This window comes from Lemur catta, chromosome 10 (assembly GCF_020740605.2).
Source record: "Lemur catta isolate mLemCat1 chromosome 10, mLemCat1.pri, whole genome shotgun sequence".
Classification (NCBI taxonomy): domain Eukaryota; kingdom Metazoa; phylum Chordata; class Mammalia; order Primates; family Lemuridae; genus Lemur; species Lemur catta.
The window spans coordinates 33,317,613-33,338,500 of NC_059137.1; the positions used below are offsets into that span (position 1 = coordinate 33,317,613).

General features: G+C 48.8%; 1 protein-coding gene across 1 annotated transcript in view; it reads left to right on the forward strand.

Annotated features, from left to right (window-relative positions):
* The window catches only part of GABBR2 (gamma-aminobutyric acid type B receptor subunit 2), a 365,809-nt gene that overhangs the window by 250,970 nt on the left and 93,951 nt on the right, over nt 1-20,888 (forward strand). Inside the window, exon 8 of the mRNA XM_045563833.1 lies at nt 10,761-10,821. Within this exon, the coding sequence (XP_045419789.1) occupies nt 10,761-10,821 (61 nt within the window). The remainder of the gene's footprint in view (nt 1-10,760; nt 10,822-20,888) is intronic.

Consider the following 20,888-nt stretch of genomic DNA (forward strand, 5'->3'; position numbering starts at 1 on the left):
GTAAAGCAAAAATTAAATACTTCTAATCGTGGGGCCGCTTGCATCTGCAAACAGCCAGGAGAGAAGGAGCCGGGGCAGGGGTGGTGAGGAGCCCGGGCGGAGGCCTGGTGATGGGTGGCTTCATAGCTCAGCCACCCAGTCGGCAACCTGGGCCAAGACGACAGTCGCTGGTGTGGCCTGTTCCCCTCTGCCGAGCTGAGAGCCATCCTCCTCTGCCTTCCTCCCTCACTTCCCGGCCTTCTCTAAGCCCTGCTGGTCCCACCTCCTTCCTGTCTTTTGACTCATCGACGTCTCCCCATCCACGTTACCCTCCTCTCGCCTGGTCTCCACAGCGGCTTCTGACAGCTTTCCTTGCTTCCAGCCTGGCCCTCGTGCCCGTCCATTTCCCACACGGTGGTCCCAGTGGCTTTTAAAAGAGCACAGTGGACTTGTTACTTGTGGCTTACTCCTTCTGCAGCTCCTCATCAGGGACAAGAGGTCCAAAGCCCTGGCTGGTGTGGCTCCCGCGTTCCCTGCTCTCAGCAAGGCCCGACTCCTAGCACACCCCCTACCAGTGACCATGCCCTCCTCTCTGGGCCTCCAAGGAGCCACACACTGTCTTGCCTCTAGTCTTTGCATGCACTGTTCCTTCTGCCTAGAACATTCCCTCTCCATCTTCTTGGCCTGGCTAACATGCTCGTTCTTCCCTGCATCCCCCTAAGAACCCCTCACGAGACAGGTGCCCCTCCCATGTACTTCCAGCCCTCTGTACCCACTCTCTCCTAGCAGTCACCACACTGCCTTCTAATAGTCTTTAAAAAAAGAATCTATCACCTCCATTAGACCGGGAGCTTCTAGAAGGCAAGGACTTTGGCTTAGTCATTGCAACTCCCCAGGGTCTAGCATGCTGTGTCACAGAGTAGGCACTCAACACACACAGCACGTGGCCGGGTGCCCCTCATTTTATCACTGAGGAATTGAGACCCAGAGTGGGGAAGGAACGTAATTACAGGCACATGTGGATTTGGTGATAGAACTGGGGCTAGAACCCCAACCCGCCCACTCTAAGCCCAGAGCCCTTTCTGGTCTAATTATAAAGAAACAGTTTCCGGCAACGTCACTCAGCCCATGGGATGCAGGTCCCCTGTGCCCACCAGCCTCCCGGGGGCATCTCGATCTCCCAACCTGTGACAACCTTGGGACCTCAGTGATAGCCAGCTCCTCTGCCCTGGGCCACGCTGTGCCTCTCTCAGTCCCTCTCACACTGTGGCGCTGACAGCGTCTGCCCTTGGCCAGCGTCTCTCCTCTCTCCTTCATGGCTCTTCCTGAGGGATCTTGCTCTGGTGTCCCCCAAAACTGGGGATCCCAGTCTGTTCAACTCAACTCGGCAAGATTTAACCAACAGTCCTGCACCCTGCTCCTTCCCAGGCCTCCAAAAAAAAAGAAAAAGCTCCTGCCCTTGGGGGCTCCATCCAGCAAAAGGCAGTTACAATGTGCAGTTCAGGTGTGGAGGAAAAAGCCAAGGGCATCCCTGAGGCCGGGGCCGGGGCCCACGCCAGGGAGGACATGAGCGGGGAAGGCCACCTTAGCTGGGGCCTGACATGCGAGGTTCGTGCTTGGAGGACCAAGTCCCAGGAGGACCACGTGGTAAATGGAGAGGAAGGGGGTCCAGTCAGAAAAACAGAAGCCACGCTGGGTATCTCAAACAGAGGGGGTTTAGCACAGGGAATTGTTGAACAGGTGCTGGGAGGAGGAAGGAGTGTAAAAGGAACACGGGGCAGTCCAGAGGTACCACGGCTCTGAAGATGGAAAGGGCAGAGGTGAGCTTTCAGAACCTAGCAGCCCCGAGGAGCCCCCACAGCTAGTGTCCGGACGCCACGGAGGCCGTGCCCGAGGGAGTGCCGCAGGCTGGTGCCGGACCCTGGCAGGGGCAGGAAAGCTGCGCTCCTGAGTCCCCATCCCCGCCCCTGCTCCTCTTCTCTCCCCCAGAGGCTCCTGTTGGCAGGAGCTGATAGGAAGGGAGTCTGGGAGACGTGGCTTCCGAGTAGGGGAGGGAGGTTGCGAGCTGGGAGACAACAGGTGAATAACTGGCACCAGACCCCTCTCTCCAGCTGCTCCAACTCTGATTTGAGGCTGCCCCTTCCCTTGCTTCTGAGAAGAGATTCTCACCCACTTCTTGTGCAGGTAAAAACTGGGCATTTTGCATTCACATTCCTGATACGGGAGCCAGGGAGGACTGGCTTGGGTACCGGTGTGCTGCAGCCAGCTCCTGCAGGCTCCAGAGAGAGCTGAGAGCCAGTTGTTAAGTTATCAGGAATTTGTGAGCCAGTTGTTAAATTGTTGATAGCTTGAAATCCACCATGGTGGGTGTATTTACACCATGGAAATTGGCAACCACTGCAAATCAGAGCCCTATTTTTGCCCCAAAAGAGCCAGTTGTTAAACATTTGCCAGCACATCCCTAACTACCTATCTTCTCTCCTGCTCTGCCTGCTCCTGCCCTACCGCTGCACCATCCCCTAGCCCCAGGCTGCTTGGCACTCACTAGTCCCCTGCAGAGCTCATTTGCTGATCAATGACTGCTTCTTGCAAAGGGGAAGCAGGAAAACATGTTGTTAGGAGCATGAGGTTGAAGTTGGAGTTGAAGTTGGCATGTCTGTAGTGAATCCCAATGATACTGCCTACTAGTTGTATAACCCTAGGCACATTCCTGACCTCTCAGCCCCTCAGTTTCCTCATCTGTAAAATGGAGATAATAATATATGCTTCATCCCATTGAGGTGGTTGTTGAGAATTTATTAATAAAGGAGAACCTGGGGTGGGGGTGGAAATCAAAAATAGTATATACAAATGTTTCAGCAAAGCTAAAAGTAACATGAAGATTATCTCTACATGTTTTGCAGAGGGACACCTGAGGACAGACATGAAAAGGGACTTGCCCCAGGTTCTCCTCCTAGAAAAATGGCCAAGTTATAGCCTGAATCTATGTCTTCTGACTCCTTGTTCAGTGCTCCTTTCACTATTCTAAGTTGAGGGGGACATGCGCTTATGTTTGCACAGATCTCTGGCTCTTATTTAGGAAAACTCCAAGCTGTCAGTGAAAATTAATCTACTTCAAGAGGAGTATTATTTTGTTGGTGATGCTGTTGCTATTTTTTGCCTGTAAAAATGTGCCTCCTTATAACATCTTTTCAAAAAAGTTTTTCATAAAGTTTTCTGGTTATTAAAATAATACCTGTTCATTGTAGAATATCAGTAAAGTATTAAAAAGTAGAAAGAAGAAAAAACCATAGTCACACAAACCAGGCCCAACCAGTGTTAACATTTTTACTTTGTGGGAGTCATTTTTACCTAATTGTGAACATACTCTAGATACAGTTTTTATCCTGCCTTTTTTAACTTTTGTTATTCATTATTGTATTAATTAGGATAAATAACACTAGCTGCTGTAACAAAGTTATCTCAGCATCTTAGTAGATGAACACAGTAAAAATGTATTTCTCTCTTATGCAAAGCGGCTGCTTCTGGTTGGTAGACAGCGTTTCCATATGATCATTCATGAGCCCTGGCTCCTCCGTCTCACGCCCCCACTGTTCCGTGGGCCTCAGTGTTCTCTGATAAAGCCCACGAATCTGGTTGGCAGAGGGGGAAATGAAGAAGCATGAAGGATTCATGGACCAGACCTGGAAAACCATATGTCACTTCTACCCACATTCCATTGGCTTAGAACTGTCACACTGCTATACCTAGCCATCAGGGAGGCGGGAAAGTGTAGTCTAGCCATGTGCACAGGAGGAAAAGGAAATGACTTTGTTGAACAGCTAGCCAGTGCCTGGCACAATCAAAATGTCGCTTTTCCCAATCTTTTATAACTTTTATAATGTTCAAGTCGGAATAACTAAGGCCAAGTCACTCCCTGATGAAACCCTTCAGTGTCTCCCCTTGCATTCAAAATGAAGCCCAGCATCCCCGATGCGGAAAGGTTCTGCATGACCTTGCACCCATCTCCCTTGCCAGTCACATTCCTTGCTCTGCTGTAATGCCCACTTACAGCGTCACTGGCATTGTTTCAGTTCCTCCCATTTCCCAATCCCTTTTCTGCCTCAGGACCTTTGCACATGCAATTCCATCTTCCTAGGATGTTCTCCCCCTTGCTCTTAGCCAGCTCCTTCAGATCTTAGTGCAAATGGCACCTCTCCAGAAAGGCCCTCCTCAGCCGCCAGTCTAAGTTAGGGTCTTCTTGTAGTTTTCTCTCTTGACACCCTGTTCTTTTCTTTCATATCCCGGATTACAGTTTGCAATTCACTATTTGTCCACTTGTTATTGCTTAATGCCTATCTCTGCCAACAGACTGTAAGCTCCATACAATCTAGGACCATGCTGACTTTGCTCACTCTTTAATCTGGTGCCTGCCTGGCACATCATAGGTGCCTAATAGCACTTGTTGACTGAATGCAGGTATCATAATGTTTCATCATGTGTCTGCATCACAATTTACTTCACTACTCCCCTATTTCTGGAACATTTTGTGCATGTCTGATATTTTGCAATTCCAAACAAGCCTGACTCTTGTTTTATAGTAACTGGAAGGAAAGAGAGGGTTTTACTCCACCTCTCCTGGGCATCCACCCAGCTATCTCCTCTGGGTCCCCACTTCTCTGCACTGCACCCAGCCCTACCTTAGGCCACCACTTGCTTTGTGGATGCTCCCTCTGGACCATCTGATTATGTCCCTCAGAAGGATGCCCCTGCATCTTACTGCCCACCAGCAGAAGGGTGGCAGTGGCACGGACCCACCTCCCATTCTGCTCCTTCTTGCAGCTCCCTGCAAACCTACTGCTCAAGGTTCTGTGGGTACATCAAACATTCCTGAAGGCTTGAGCCTATCAAAAGAATCTCTAGTGTAAGAAAATGTTTTAAATAGTATGCAAAATATGTCCTCTCCTATAGCCCAAGGGGCCATGCAGAAAAAAGGAATATTTTTTACCTTTGCAGAACATGTGGATGGATGTACCCAATTATTTTGTCTTTCTCTATCTTTTTAAGTCCTGCTGACCTTGTGGAAAAGAGGGCATCTTCTCCTCAAGCCTGCATGGTGCAGGTCTCTACCCTTCTTGGAGCACCTGACTAGCAATCTAACCCCAGTGTTTTCTCAAAGTCTGCGTTATTCCTTTGAGACCAGCACTGTCCTAGGAGGAAGGCCAGCAGCAGAGTGGTCCAGGATGGGCTTGGATCATCTACATAGACAGCGATGTGCTGCCCGTCCAGCAGAGCTGATCAGGGTCCCTCGTGGCCCTTCAAATTCCATCTATTTAGAGACTTCCCTGCCAGCGTGATGTGTCAGGGAAGATCCTTTTCCCCACAGCACAAATCAAATGCTCAGATGAGCGTGCACGCTCACACCTCTTAAAGCAAACACGACAGCCCAGAGTGCAATCTAGAGTCATACTAAGGAAGAAAATCCTTCCCCAAATGCACTGTGATCTGCAGAGACTGTGTCCCTCAATGGGCCTGGGGCTCCAGGTTACTGGGCTGAGCCAGGCAAGTCTTCACCCGAACTGGCTTCTGGCTCTAGCCTGAGGGTTGCATGTAAACCTCACAGAGACACCAAAGCTTCAGCCTTCTGGCCTCTCAGACCCTACGCCAGGTCATGTTTCCAGACAGGGCATCCCCACCCTCCACTGTGAAATAAAAGACAGATTATTAAAAAAAAAAAAAAAAAGAGGCTCCAAACACAGGGGTTGGCCCATAAGACTCATAAACTGTTTTTGGAGTGAATTTTACTCATGCTTAGTAATGAAACATTAAACGGTGAAAACAGGGAATTAATTTTTTAGAGAAGAGGCTGTCAAATCCTACTGGCTTCTGGAATCTTTAGTGTGAATTTTACTCCCCACGGGCATCAGATGGGATTTTGCTAACTCAGATTAACTGGAGGAACTATGGTGAATTACCCTTTACTGTGCACCAATCCTGGGCTACTCCCTTTTCATAATTGTGTAATTCTCAGGAGCAGTCCTGAGAAGGAGGTATTGTTCTTACTGTTTTTCAGATGGAAGGATTAATGCTCAGAAATGCTCCATGAGTGCCCAAGCTCACGTAGATGGCAATATTTACCCTTGTCTAGCTAATGCCAATACTTAGGGTTTTGTTCCATATGTTACCATATATGTTCTGGAGATTTCTCTGAAGAAGAAAATGCAGCTCTATTGCTCCCACTTAAACCTGAACTGTTAGTCTGGATTGACTTTTCTGAAACAGACTGCTTTCTTTGACATTAGCAACTTCTCTTTCAGGGAAAAAAAAAATCCTTATAAATTACCCACTTGGGGTTTTACCTTCATTATTTTATCCGTATTCCAAATCTGCTCTGTGGTCTTTTCAGTTAGAATCCATTATCAATCAGCATCCAGTCAAGAGAACAGAAAGCACTTCAGGCATTTCGGAGGGAGATTTAATACAGGGAGCTGGTTACAGCTTTGTTAGGAGGGATGGTGGAGCAAAACAAGTAGATGCTCTTATCGCAGATAAGTTTTTACAGAAAATTGCCAAGCCCCTTGGGCTAGAAGAACAAAAAGGAAAATGGTGATGCCGTTGCCTCTGAAATGCCTGAAGTGGTTTCTGTTCTCTTGACTGGATGCTGATTGATAATGGATTCTAACTTGCGAGGAATTTATAAAAATGACCACAGAGCAGGTTGGGAATACGAATAAAACAGCAGAGGTAAAGCCCTGGCCCACTGGCCCCTGAGCTCCCGCTGCTGCTGTTTCTGCTGCTCTGGGGACCTCCCCTCTGGCCATGCCAGGCAGCCAGGGCCCCGCGCACTGGCGCCACTCGGCCCACTGGCGCCTGCAGCTACTCGCAGCTCCGGCTGCTGCCCCCAGAACAGAAACAGAAAAGCTTCCCCTCATGCGTGTTTTCTAACCTGCCATGAATGCTCTAGCTTAGCAGACCCTAAATGGAGACCAGCAGGCAGGGCACTCTCCGAGATGTGGCTTCCGGGCTCCCAGGCCCTTCCATATTCAGAGGGAATATGGAAGAGTGAGTGTGAACTGTGGGCCACCAGACAGTCATCGGCCACCGTCCCGGCCACAGTCGCCGAACTCTGTTGCCTCAGGACTTAATTCATCACGTGGGTTGGTCTCGAGTGACTGTGATGCTTCTCAGGTGCCCGGTGGCTGGGAAGAGGAGTGCCTCCCTCTGAGGGGGCATGCGCCGCGCAGGGCAGTAGGAGCAGAAGGGAAGATCAGGGCTGCTCGGGCCACAGTGCTCAGCTGCGCTTGCCGCGCACTCTGAGCTGGCGAGGGAGAGAGTTTGACCACCACCTTCACCGTTGTCACCGTCTTCTCACACCTGGATTGCTGGCTGCCAGAGCTTCCGAACACATTCTCTGCTCCCATGTTTGCCTGGCTGCCACGCATTCTCCCTCCAACAGCCAGGTCCTTCTCGAATCTTCAGTCAGATCACAGAGCTGCTTTGCTTAACCTCCCCACCCTCATGGCTGTGCACGGCACTCAGAGTCACCTCCTGAGCCCTCGGCGTGGTCTCCAGGTCGAGTGTGACCTGGCCCCCGTCTACTATCCATTTCCCACCACCCGCCACCCGCCCCACGACACCCCCTCGCTGTGCTCCAGCCACACTGGCCCTCTCTGTTCCTTCAACACGCCAAGCCCTTCCTCACCTTCTGGCTTGGCCCTGGCTTTTCTCTTTGGCTGGAATATTTCCTTCTTGCTGGGTGGTCTCAGCTCTGAGTCCCCTCTTCAGTGGGGTCTTCCCTGACTACCCCATTATGTCAGCTGCCCTCCCCCAGCACCCTTTCCCTCTTCCTCACGGCACTCATCACCCGCTGGGATTTCTTACTCACCTATTGGCCATACCTGTTTTGCCCGTCCCCACTAATCTAATGTCGAGCTCTCCAAGGGTAGGAATCGGTACCTGTAAGAGTATTCGGCACACAGTAGGGAAATATTTGCAGAATGTTGTTTGAGTTGACCGCCGTCTAATACGGAGGATACCTGCAGTGTAGCATTCCTTGAAGGTCACCTGCATGGCCTGTGGCCTCCCTCATGCCCAGTCTCATCCAGGTTGCCTTGGCTGGGACCGTGGTCCCCTGTCCAGTCGGCCACAGTCAGGGCAGCAGGGTTGGTGTCGTGAGTCAAACCCAGCAGACGCTGTGGTGACCCCTTCAGGAGAGAATCACAGGATGCTTGTTCCTCAGAGGGGGCCTCACAGAGCTCTGTGGCTCATCTCTGCTGCAGACCCTCAGCCTGGCTGGCTACCCGTCCGTGTTTCCGTCAGTACCTGGTCACGACAGTCACCGACACTGTCCACTTTCTCCCCTGGCAGACAGAACACCAGGGTCTCCTGTGGTGCCAGCACCCTGGGCAGGGCCGGGTGGTGACCGCTTTGCCAGCGGAATCATGTGAGAGTTAAAACTCTAATCCCAAGGGTTGGAAAGCTCTCTGGTGCTTAAAAGTTTTTATTTCAGCTCCCTGCTATTTAGAGTGTTTAAATAAAAATTACTACTGCCATTTACAGAGAGCCTGTTATGTACCAGGAGTAGTGCTAAGCCCATAATTCAGAGATGGTCAAGAATTCGCCCGAGAGGGGAATGAGCCCAGGTTGGAGAGACTGAGGCACAGCCTCCGTCCACACATCACCTGAGAAATCAAGGAGGGGGGGGGATAAGACAGGTCTGTCTGCAAAAATGGACTAAAGAGGGGTTTTTTTGTTGTTTTTTTTTTTTTTGAGACAGAGTCTCACTCTGTTGTCCGGGCTAGAGTGAGTGCCATGGCGTCAGCCCAGCTCACAGCAACCTCAAACTCCTGGGCTTAAGCGATCCTCCTGCCTCAGCCTCCCAAGTAGCTGGGACTGCAGGCATGTGCTACCATGCCCAGCTAATTTTTTCTATATATATTTTTAGTTGGCCAGATAATTTCTTTCTGTTTTTAGTAGAGACAGGGGGTCTCCCTCTTGCCCAGGCTGGTCTGGAACTCCTGACCTCGAGCAATCCACCTGCCTCAGCCTCCCAGAGTGCTAGGATTACAGGCGTGAGCCACAGCACCGGCCTAAAGAGTTTTGTTTACAAAGTGAAAGGAGGTTCTTTCTCAACCACACTCCACTCCAGTGTCACACCATCCAAGCTCTGAGTGCCGTTCCCTATCCTTTTTAATTAACTAATAAAGTCGCTGCAGATTTAGAATGTTCACATTTAAATCTAAAGTCTTTGACATTCTTCAAAGCTTGGCAGGAGATTGTTGAATTAGTTAGATCACCACCTTTGTCAAACAAAAAAATGTCCTCCTGTGGACAATGTTTGCATCTTTCCCATGCAGGAGAAGTGGTTCATTTACATAAAAGTGATCCTTTTGGAAGGTGTTCTGTGATTTTCAATCGTCTCTAGAAATAAAATCACAGCTCCTGTCTCACCTTAAGTTGAAGTGTTTTCACACTCCAGGGAGTTGCTTACCGTCACCTGAATATAGAATTCCGTGGGCGTTAGTTTCAAACTGATACTACTCACAGCTGTCTTCAGGATTTCAAAAAGGTGTCAAAGTGGCCTTGGAAGGTGTTTCTCCACCTGAGAACAGGTTGAGTGATGCCCCCTTTGCTCTGAAAGCGGTAGGGCTTTGGGTTTGCACCTTAGGGAAGATGCTTCCTAGGGCTTTCTCCCAAGAATTCCGTGGGATCCGGAATATTGTCTGTGCTGCTGCCTGATGACACAGAACGTAACTATGAGAGAAAAGCAGAGTACCTTTAAAATAATTTTTCCCCTAATTTCACGATAATGGAAAGACAGGAAGGAATTTATTTCTGTATCGGAAGCAACATGCTATAGTGAAGTAGCATGAACATTAAAATCAAACTTGCATCTGAATCTCAGCAGCCTCACTTACAGTGACCTTGTGTAAAGTACATAGCATTTCTCAGCCTCAGTTTCTTAGTCTGTAAAATGGGAGTCATCCCCTTACCACTTAAGTTTGTCATAAAGATTCAGTGATACAGTGTGTGTCAATTTCCTTGCCTGGTAGCAGAATTTTCAGTGGTTCCTGAATTGGCAAGAAGAGACAACACCCCCTCTTTAAATTCCTGTTTTGTTTAGCCAAGCATATGGAAACCAGCGAGACAGAGGCAGAAGATGATGCTGTCTTTAGCCCCCAAGGTCCCTAATGAGGGACGCTCAGCTGCCTGTGACACTAGTCAGGTCTTGCTGGCTCAAGAAGCTTAATTTGGTGCTGCACCATAGCCCAGTTATAATTGGGGCTGACGTCACCATTCAGGAAAAACTTACAAAAACATTCTGTGTCCTTAATAAGAAATATTAACAGACCTCTAGCAGCCTTCTGATCCTCAAGCCAAACAGCACCGGCAAAACCCCCCATTTTTGTGGGTAGAGCACAGGGAGTAGAGTCAGGGTCAGGCCCCAGGGGCCTCACCTCTGTCCCCATCTTTCCAACACCCTGGACGACTTTGTCCCCAGTATAGCACAGGACATGGGGGTGTTTAATGTCATAATGATGATGACGATGCTTATCTCCACTTTAATTCACACGTGTTAGTTCCATTATGGATTTTGTGCTCCTCACATTAACCAGAGAAAGTCACAACCAATTTAAAAACAATTAGTTTGATTTTGCATCTGTGGTCCAGTGGGAAGCTATTTTTCCTCCAGTAATAATAATCACATTGTGCAACTAATGCATTTTAGAGAGATTAGTAGTGTCTGGCCTAATGTGGCGTTTCTCTTTTGTTCTTGTTTGTTTGTTTTCTTTTGTTTTTAGGGTCAAGTTGTGTTCCGGAACGGGGAGAGGATGGGCACCATTAAGTTTACTCAGTTTCAAGGTAGGCTTTTTGATGGTTATTCTTTCTAGTTGATGAAATGCATATTCAGGGATGTTGTTATTTATGTGATAAAATACATCGAAAGAAATTAAAGTATGATGTTCCAGACAAAAGAAGGTAGAGTCAATAGAAAACACTCTCTGTGAGAGCATTAGTTACAACGTATTTGGAATATTTCTTCTCAACCGCATTACAGTCGGCCTTCCGTATCTGTGGGTTCCGCATCCACAGAGTTGACTAACTGAAGATAGAAAATATTCAGGAAAAAAAAAAGCAGATGGTTGCATCTGTACTGAACATGTACAGACTTTTTTCTTCTCATTATTTCCTAAACAATGCAGTATTACAACTATTTACATCGAATTTACATTGTATTAGGTATTACAAGTAATCCAGAGATGATTTAAAGTACACAGGAGGATGTATGTAGTTTATTTGCAAATACTACCCCATTTATATCAGGGACTTGAGCATCTGGGGATTTTGGTATCCTCGAGGGGTCCTAGAACCCATCCCCTTGGATACCAAGGGATGACTGCACTTCTCAGGCCTATTCCATCTTCCCACGTGACTCTGAGAAGCGTATGAAAGTATAGATGGGGGGGTGAAGGCAGTTCTAGTATTCTGAGAAGCCTCTCAATGTTTTGGGTTTTGTTTTTTCCTTTTTTTTAGAAACAGGGTCTTGCTATATTGCCCAGGCTGGAATGCAGTGACTATTCATAGGCACAATCATAGCTCACTGCGGCCTTGAAGTCCTGAGCTCAAGCCATCCTCCCACCTCAGCCTCCCAGGTGGCTGGGTGGGAGTATAGACAGGTGCCACCATGCCCAGCTGTTTTTGGTTTTGATTATAGAAATTTTCAAACAGACTCTAAAGTAGAGAGAACAGCATAATGAACCTCCATGTACCCATCTCCCAGCTTCAACCTTTATCAGTATTTTGCCAACCTTGTTTTATCTTCACTCGTGCCATCCCCCCTTTTTTGCTCTGGTGTTTTATTTAAAGCAGCTCCTAGACATGATCTCATTTCAATCTATAAATACTTCAGTATGCATTTCTACCAGATAAGGACTTTTTAAACCATAACCACAATACTGTCGTCACACGTAAAACGTTGAACAACAATTCTTAATATCCGTTAATTCCCAGTCGGTGTTGATCCCCTGGTCACCTCAAAGATGTCTTTGCAGATGGTGTGTGGGAGAATCCACACAAAGTCCATCTATTGCATCTGCTCGGTGTGTCTCTTTAGTCTCTTGTCATCTCTTATAACCCCAACTTTTATAGACCATTTATTTTTTGAAGAAAACAGGTCATTTGTTGAGCTTTGCTGCTGCTGTCTGAGAGGCCCCTAAAACCACCCAGACCAAGTTGCTTGTGTGATGTGGAGGAGACAGAGAGGCAGAGAGGGGCAGTGACTTGTCAGAACCCACAGGGCATCCTTGGGAGCAGGGTGGGGTGTGACTGCTTCAGGCGGACCAGCATGGTCATTATCAAGGTTGTTAGCCAGAACTGCTTGATGGACCATTCATCAGTACAATGTTCTTCGGCATCTGGGTGTTTGCGGAAAATCCAGAAACAAGAGCAGCACCTGCTGTGCCCACTCACTTTGAGCAGATCCCAGAGTCTTCCAGGAGAAAACAACAAATTAAAGTGAGTTATTCAGATTCGTTCAGACCAATCCCACCGGACTCAGATCAGTCAGGAGAGATGGTCGATGGCCCTAGCGCTCCGTAATGCAATCTCACAGATTTACCCATTTGTCTTCCTGTGGCAGGTAATTGAAACACATGTCAGCTCTCTGGTGTGCACAAAAGATGTCATTTTAGGCAAATGTAATTATTTTCCCATTTGTTAAGACTTCTTCATTGGTTGAACAAAGTGAGCATCTTGGCAAAGATACTTACTTTTTTTTTTTTTTTTGAATGATTGCAACTAAATTCTGTTGTCTCTTTTCCAGTTCTCAAATTATATCATTCTAGGAGAGTATTTTGTAAAATATGGATTGGCTGATCACAGCTACCAGTGTATGCCAATTTTATTGCCTTTTTTCCCCCAAATGTTAGGTTTGAACACTAACACCAGTGACTGTTGAGGCATATTGGATTTGCAAGGAAGGCAGTACAGCAACAGTTGTTCAGAGCTTGGGCTCTGTGGTCTGGCCCACCTGGGCTCAAGTCACTCGCTGTAGAACATCAGGCAAGTGACTTCACCTCTCTGGGCCTCATCTGTAAAATGGGAATATAATCCTACCTACCTGCTTGGGATGTGGGAAAAACTAAATGAGATAACATGTCAATATGTATAATATATTTTTTGCTCAGCAAGTAAGTAGCAACTATGATTAGCACTTTGTCAAAATTATGACAGTTTTCTGGGGCAAATCCAGATTTACCTAGAGTGTTGAAACCCCCGGGTGCTTTTTTGTCTGCCGTCTACCCCTAAAGCTGCTCCCACACTTAATGACATGTAGGATGTCATACAGGGCAGGGCCTTAGGTGTCAGTGGGGGCACGCAGCTGACTAGTGGGTCTCAGCTTGCTCCTCCATGTGGTCACGTGGACACCACGCCCGAGTGTGCCCCTCACCTTCCCCACTTTGTGTCTGGCTTTAATTGAGTGTCACAGCGGGGCCTTCAGGCACCCTGTTTATATGTTTTTAAGACAGACATTTATCCTGATGACCTGTCAGAGGGATCTTGCAAGAATGCAAGGGCATGTGTGTATCAACTCAACAGTGAGTTTTTCAAATTTAAAGGTTCTCAGAGGTGCCTTTGCTACCAGGATGGAAGGTTCCTGAATTACTGAATTGGCTGTGCAAGCCGGAAGGGTCCTGGTTATCATTTCATTTCACAGAGGGGAAACTGAGGCCCAGACAGGGGAAGGGATTTGCGTGGGGCTGGCCTTGACTCCCTGTGGGACCGTGAGTTCACTCTTCCCTTCTCCGGGCCCCTGCTTCTCCCTCCCCTCAAAATGGGGCTGGGTGCAGACTCTGTCTTCTGGAACCTTCCAGAAATTTACCCACAGGGTGGGCCTGCTCCCACCCTGGGCTTACCATCTCCTAAATTGCCTCATGCCAGTTACCTTGACCTTGCAAAAGGCCTCTGCATGGGTTACTGTGTTGTCTCTGCTGTGCCCTCGGTGCCCTCTGTGTCCTGTGTGTTCCTCGGTCTCTTGCCTCCTGCCCACCTCTCTCACTTGGAGGGGACAGGGGAGCAGCAGCCTCAGGGCAGCGCTGACTCACAGCCAGCCTCTCGGCCAGCACCGGGGTCAAGCCCCTTTCCCGGGGGCTGCTCCCTGGCTTGGCCCCCGGCTGCCTCAAGTGCTCGCCTTGGAAGGCAAATGCTTGGGCCTTGGAAGTAGGCTCACCCCACCCTCCCTCTGAAGATCTTATGAGAAACTTCTTCAGCTTCTCATTTGCACTAAGGTCCTGGAGCCTTCTAAACCCTTTTATCTATTGGAGAAGAAGTATTTTTTTTACGAGTCTCTGCTAATTCCTTGCAAAACTAAAGCATACAGTAGTTGGAAATAGGAGGCAACTTGAGGTCAGAAAATTGAAAGCGGAGCCAGAAGCCACAGTCCTTCCACACTTGGATTCTAGGCTGTAGGCCTGGAACCCACAGTGCCTGGCACATAGCAGGCCCCCAGGAGAAGTTTACTGAATTAATTTGGGTGCCAAAGACCTGGATTCAAGTCCTTGCTCTGAAGCTCCCCAGAGTGTGATCCTGGGCAAGTCACTTTATCTCCCTGAGCCCCAGTGCCCTCCTCTGGGAATGGGATGACACCAATGCCAGCCTTGCCTGCCTCCCGGGCCGTTGTAAGGGCCGGAGGAGCTCATGGGCTGTAAACTCTCAAGCTCCGGAAGCCCTAGTCACATTGCTGGCCTGCGCCTGGCTCCTGGCTGGCTCCTGGCAGATGTTTACTGGACTGGTTACTGAAAGTGTGTGCTGCATTGCAACCCCAAGCTTGACATGTACAACTTGTGGAAATGTAAGGACTTTCTCATTGACCGTGGTTTTCAGGGACTCGATTGAAGGCAGAGTGCCTGGCAAACAGCAGTGAGCCCTCACCACAGAAGTGGGAACTGGAGCTAAGTCGTGATGGTGGCCATTGCTGTGCCAGGCTGGAGAAATTTTGTTTTTCTTTATAATATACAAGGATAAACAAAACTGTTTTAAAATAGTACACCAAGGCTATCCCTAGGTCGCCATTGAGCTGAGGTATTTTGAGTCCAGGGAGGGTTTCAGCACCCTGAGGACAGTCTTCCTCATCCCCAGACCCCCAATTACTCAGGTTTCCAGGGCCCCCAAAGCCCTTGCCTCTCCTCCATCCCACCCTAGAGGGTGGGTGTGGCGGGTGCCATCAGCAGCCCTTCCGTGTCCCCTGGCAATTCACCCCTCCAAGACAAGTGAAACAGCACCTTGCTGAGAGCCCCTGCGACTCTTGGCCTGCTCCAGGAGCTTGCAGCTATCCTGCATCAGTGACAGGTGAGCGGTGGATGATAAATACCGCAGCATCCTTTCCCCGCAGGTGAGACACCTGCAAGGCGTGTTCAACCCTTCTCCCAGAGCTGCCCTGTTGCCCACGCAGAAACCTGCTCTTTCACGCACCTTGTGCTCTCTCTCTTCCCTGTCTCACCTCCCCACACCCCTATCAGTTTGTCCTAGGGTCACCTCCAAGGTACACGCATGCATTCTTCCCCTCGTCTGAGGCAGGCACTATTCTAAGGGGCCCACTCGTGGTGGCAGGTGAGGCAGGCATTGGCACCTTGCTGGGCACACACCCTGGGCCTAAACCCTGTGCTTCTCCCCCTGCCATCCCTGATTTCCAGTGTAGATGAGGATGAATACTATAGAATTGGCTTTTTTTCCCCTTAAGAGAAAAAAAGAATCCATGTTACCGCTGAGGTCTAAACATGGCTCAGAATTTGCAGCAGGGAAGGAAGTTGAGCGAAGCCATGATTAGAGCCTTGTTTGTGCTGTTCTTAGAGAAAACTCAGCATCTGCCACTCTAACTCACCATTGCTGCCTTCATTAGGCCTATTTGTGAGGATCTCGGGAAGGATAATGCGCTGAATTTCACACTGCTCCTGCGCGACACAAAGGACTTGGGCTTCGGGGTGTTATATTTTGGCACCTGACTTGCAGGGAAGGGGTCTTCCTTTCCTCTAATGACATAATTGTCATTCAGAACGTACCTAGTGAAATGGAGGCTTCTCCTTCCCATTGGCAGACATTAATTACCGTTTGATCCTCAGGGTAGCAGATACGGCTCTATTCAGCGCGCACTTCCTGAGCATCTGCCAGGCGCTTCACCGCGTCCTCTGGGGGAGCCAAGTTGAATGAGATACAGTCCCTGCCCCCCAGGGGCCTCGTAATCTCTGGCCAGATGCCAGTGCTTATAAAAGCAGGAAGATAATTTCCCAGAACCTTCTAGAAAACTTTCAGAGCTAGTGTGAACCTAGTTTGAGACTCTCGAGGCTGATTTTTAATGTCCTTTGGTGTCAAGGCTTGCACTGCCGTTTCCTTCTCCAAGCCTGGCAACCTCGCCAGACGCCACTCAGCTTGGTGTGAGTGTGAGTGCAGATGTAGTCTGTGGTCCTGCAGGAGGATGTGCGTGAATGTGGACGCTGTGGGGCTGGTGGGCGCCGGTGCCCAGCCTTGATGGCCCCGAGCCCTCACGGCCAGGGCTTAGCTTTCAGACAGCCGAGGAAGGCGGGGCAGAAGACAGAATTATTTAGCAGACATTGTGTTCCCTTGAGCCATAGACTCTCCATGTTGAAGGGAGTTCTGACTCTCCTATAAACGGCATTACCTCTGCTTGAATGCCTCCAGTGATGGGGAACTCATTTCCTCTCCCATGGAAAGTATACAGGCTTGAGGCAGATATTCCTGATCACTGCTGGCCAAGCAGTGGAGCTGCATCCCTCTGAGCCTTCCTTTCAGAGTTTATTTAAATACAATAAAATAAAAGATGATCATGTTCCTTGCGTGGAGAGTGACAGTGAGAATTCGATGATGCGAGGCTATGATGTTCCTGGCTCAGTGGCGGCACAGAAAAGGGCCGTGGCAACTGTTGACTTCCTTCTCCTCTCCTGGGCACTCTAGACAACGACCCCAGATCTACCCTTCTCCAGAATTGCTTGAGAAAAGCGCAATCTCCCTTCCTTAGGATGCACTTCACGCTCCTCATTTCACGGGGCTGTCAGCGTCATTGATCCACAAAAGCCCCTCCTGTTTGTTTATCCCTTATCTCCCTGACTTATTCCCAAGCCCCACTCCCACCTTCCCAGGAAAGGCAAACATCCTAAGTGTTTAATACATGCATGTGTTTGTATGTGTTCTTGCAGAATGTGTGTTGCTATTTCATGTGTATATATTTTGAGTTTACATCAGTGCAACTGGATTCTGTATCTTTTCTGTTTTGTTTTGCTTTTTCCCACTCAACACTTAGTTTTGAAAGAAGCCTCCATGTTCTGGGTGGGCATCCAGGCCATGGCTTCTCCCTGCTCCCTCCCTGGGGTCTGCGCCCCAGTGACAGACTCCCAGAACACCTTCACCTCCCCCCAACAAGTAATAAATATCTTCATACATGTCCCTTTATAGATCCAACTGGGAATTTCTGTGGGACAAATGTCCAGGAACAGAATTGTTGGGTCAGAAGGTGTGTGCACACTGAATATGCCAAAAACCTGCCCAGATGCTCTTGGGAATGGCCACGCCCATAGCCACCCCCACTCACAGGAGGGCGCCTGTGTCCCTGCCTCCCACCCACACTTGGTGTTTCTCAGATCTCTCATTTTTTTTTTGACAATCTAAAGGTACAAAATAATATCACATTGTGGCTTTAAATATCATTTCTCTGATGAGTTTGGGCATTTCTTCCTGTGCTTACTAGCCATTTGTTAGTTGTCTATTCTAATCCTTTGACCATTTTTATTTTGAGGTTACTGTTTTTTTCTTATTGGCATGCAAGGGTTCCTTATATAATGCAGATATCTATCCCTTATTGGCTTTAGGCTTTGCAAATACCTTTTATTCTGTTGCTTGTCTATAAACGTCGAGTCCTTGTGAACAGAAGCTCTTAATTCTGATGTGGATAAATTTGTTGTTGGTGGTGGTGGTCCTATGGTTTGCACTTTTAAAGTTTCTCAACCATGATTTCCTGGCACTCCTAGGAAGTGGCACCCTGCGTGCCAGGTCCTGGCTGGGCACTGGGGGTGCCGAGAGGGGTAAGAGGCAGCCCCTGCCCTTGGGGCGTTCCCAGTCTAATGAGGAGCAGACACAAGACCTCAGCAGGGTGTGACTGGGATGCTTAGGGATGGCACGGGAAGTCGTGGGCATTCAGAGGAGGGCGCTGGCAGAATCCCTGGGAAGGAGGGAGGGCTAAGGTGAATTCTGAAGAACCTGTGGAGTTAGCCAAGAAGAGGAGCAAAGATTGCTCCAAGTGTGGCTAGCCTGTTGCGTGTGACCTGCATGCCCTCAGGGACTTAGCGCTCACTCCTGGGCCGGTTTGCCTAAATCAACGGACAAATCTGCCCTGCAGGGTTATTTCTATCCCAGAGCATTTGGCCAATGTCCACCTCACGAAAAGTCTCCAAAGAAAGGTCAATGAACCTAACTCATTTAAAATGTGGCAATGGCATATTGTTTGTGACAATAGAGAAGAGTGTGTGTGCAGGGTCCATGCCAAGGGAGTGCAAAGTCCGTCTCTGTTCTGTGCTGCTAAGAGCTGCTGCTAGGAGGAGGGGTGACCAGAGCCTGTCCAAGGCGATGACTAGGTCAGGTAGGTAGTAGTGAAAAAACTCTTCGTGAGGAATGGCTGTTCATCCTGAGAAGAACAGAGTGAGGGCCACGGCCATTGAGGCCCAGGGCACAGCCAGGACCATGAGGAGGTCGCAAGGAGAGGTTTCAGCTTGGAATGAGGAGGGCCCTTCCCAGCGGTTGCAGAATCATTGACCAGGAGTTGGGGCTGCAGAGAGCTCCCATGCAGCCCAGTCCCTTAGCAAGTCCCAGGCAGGGGATGGGACTTCCCCAGAGCTGTTCATGGAGGTGACAGCAAAACCAACATTAGCTCCAGGGCTCCTGTCTCCCAGCACAGAGCTCGTTCCTATGCCTGAGTTTGGGTTTTGCCAGGGGGTTACCTAGAATTGAGTAAGTTTATAGAATCTTTTGAGTTTCATTGAGCCAAGCTCATCTTTTGTTTTACACCCCAGAGTTACACATTAAGTCTCAGTATGTGTGCTTTTAATAACAGTTAAACTCTGAAGGACACATATACTTCCCTCACTTGGAGCCAGAGCTAAGTGAGAAGAATAGACTTTTAGGTGCATGGTGACCAGAGCCCATGTCGCAGGGAGCTGGGGACCCAGCACCTTGTCCTCCTGCCTTGGGGGTTCGGTCCAGGAAAGAGGCAGACTCAGTCCAGGGCTGAAGACCCTGCCCAGCTGTCTCATGGATGCCCCTAGGCCCGTGGCCAGTGAATATTTTCAGGCTGGACTTTCTTTTCAGCAGCCCAATTTTTACCAATAGGACCTATTTTCTTCACATACCATCCAAATCCAAAATTTGAAATAAAGAACACACCTTTTAAAAAGAACACTTTTTTTTGGCATCACAAGAATGAACCAATATTAATCTGCAGGAAAAAGCGTTCTTTGTTTCATGGTAGTTTTAGTCTCTGAGAGCCAGAAAACTTCAGTGCTAAAGGGCTCTCATTCTAATCTAGTGGTTCTCAACCCTGGCTATACATTAGGGTCAGCTTACGGAAGTTTAAAAAATATTGCTGCCCACGATCCACCCTTCAGCCCCCAAGGGTTCTAATATAATGGGTTTATTCAGAACCCTGGCATCTGCATTTTCTAGAAGCCCCTAGGTGACTCTAATGCCTGGCCAGAGCTGAGAACCACTGGAACCCCTGCAGGATAATTTGCAAATGGAGAAACTGAGGCCCAGAGAAAGAGAAAGGTCACCCAGCGAGTCAGTGGCAACCTGCAGCAGCGTCTGTGGGGCAGGGGGCCAGCCAGTGACAGACACAATGCCACAACCCCTCTCCCTCTGCTCGAAACCCTCTGGTCCGTAGTCCTGGGTCTGCAAGGCCCAGTCTGTATGCAAATAAGTGGTCGACCTTGTTTGCACAGTGGAGTTAACAAGGAGCCCAAGAGCTAACGGTTGAGAGTGGTGGGTGCCTATCGTGGAAGAACAGGGGGCACTATCCTTCTAATTTTATCAGGAATAAAATAACTATAATTTATTAAACACTATAAGTTAAGCCCCAGACTAGAAACTTTGCATATATTCTCTTTAACCCTCATTGCAACTCTGAAAGTTCCTGGTGTACAGTTACAGTTACCCAAGATCAGAGATTATGATTTTTTAAAATGATTCTTTATCTTTAGTCCTTCGCATGGAGCCTGGAACATAACAGGTGTCCAATAATGTTTGGTGAATGAATGAATGAATGAATAAAGTGATTAAACTAGAGGATTTGGTGTAAATATCTCTTCAGCCTTCCGAGTGCCCAAGGCCACCTAGGTCAAGGATGTGGGGATAACTTTAACTTGCCACCACCTGCAGTGTGTGGCTTTTGAGGGATTCTTTATCATGAAACTCCTCAGGCTGGGCCTGGCATGCAGCAAGCACTCAATAAATGTGGGCTGAATGACCAACAGCCCTGCTCAGTCTGAAAGTAAAAGTGTGCTGCATTCAGAACTAGGGGACCCAAGTTCAGACACCTGCTCCGTCGCTGCCCAGCCTGTGGCTCTGAGCGGTGACTTTAGCCCAATCGAGGCTCCTCCCTCCTCCTTAGATGGGCGAATTATGCCCAACTCATGGTTTGCATGAGCATTAAACGTAGGAACTTGTGAAGCGCCTGTGAGCCTCCAAGTGCTGCCCCTAGGGAGAGATTATGGTGATTATGGTCGTGGTGGGAAGCTGAGCATTATCTCAGTGCCATGGGACGGTGCCCACAGCGGGGCGTGTGAGCCGGAGGGGCGGGCTGTGTGGCCCGGGCGCGGGAGGGTGCCGGCTGCCCTGCTCCCTGCTCCTGATGATTAATTCCAATCAGCCTG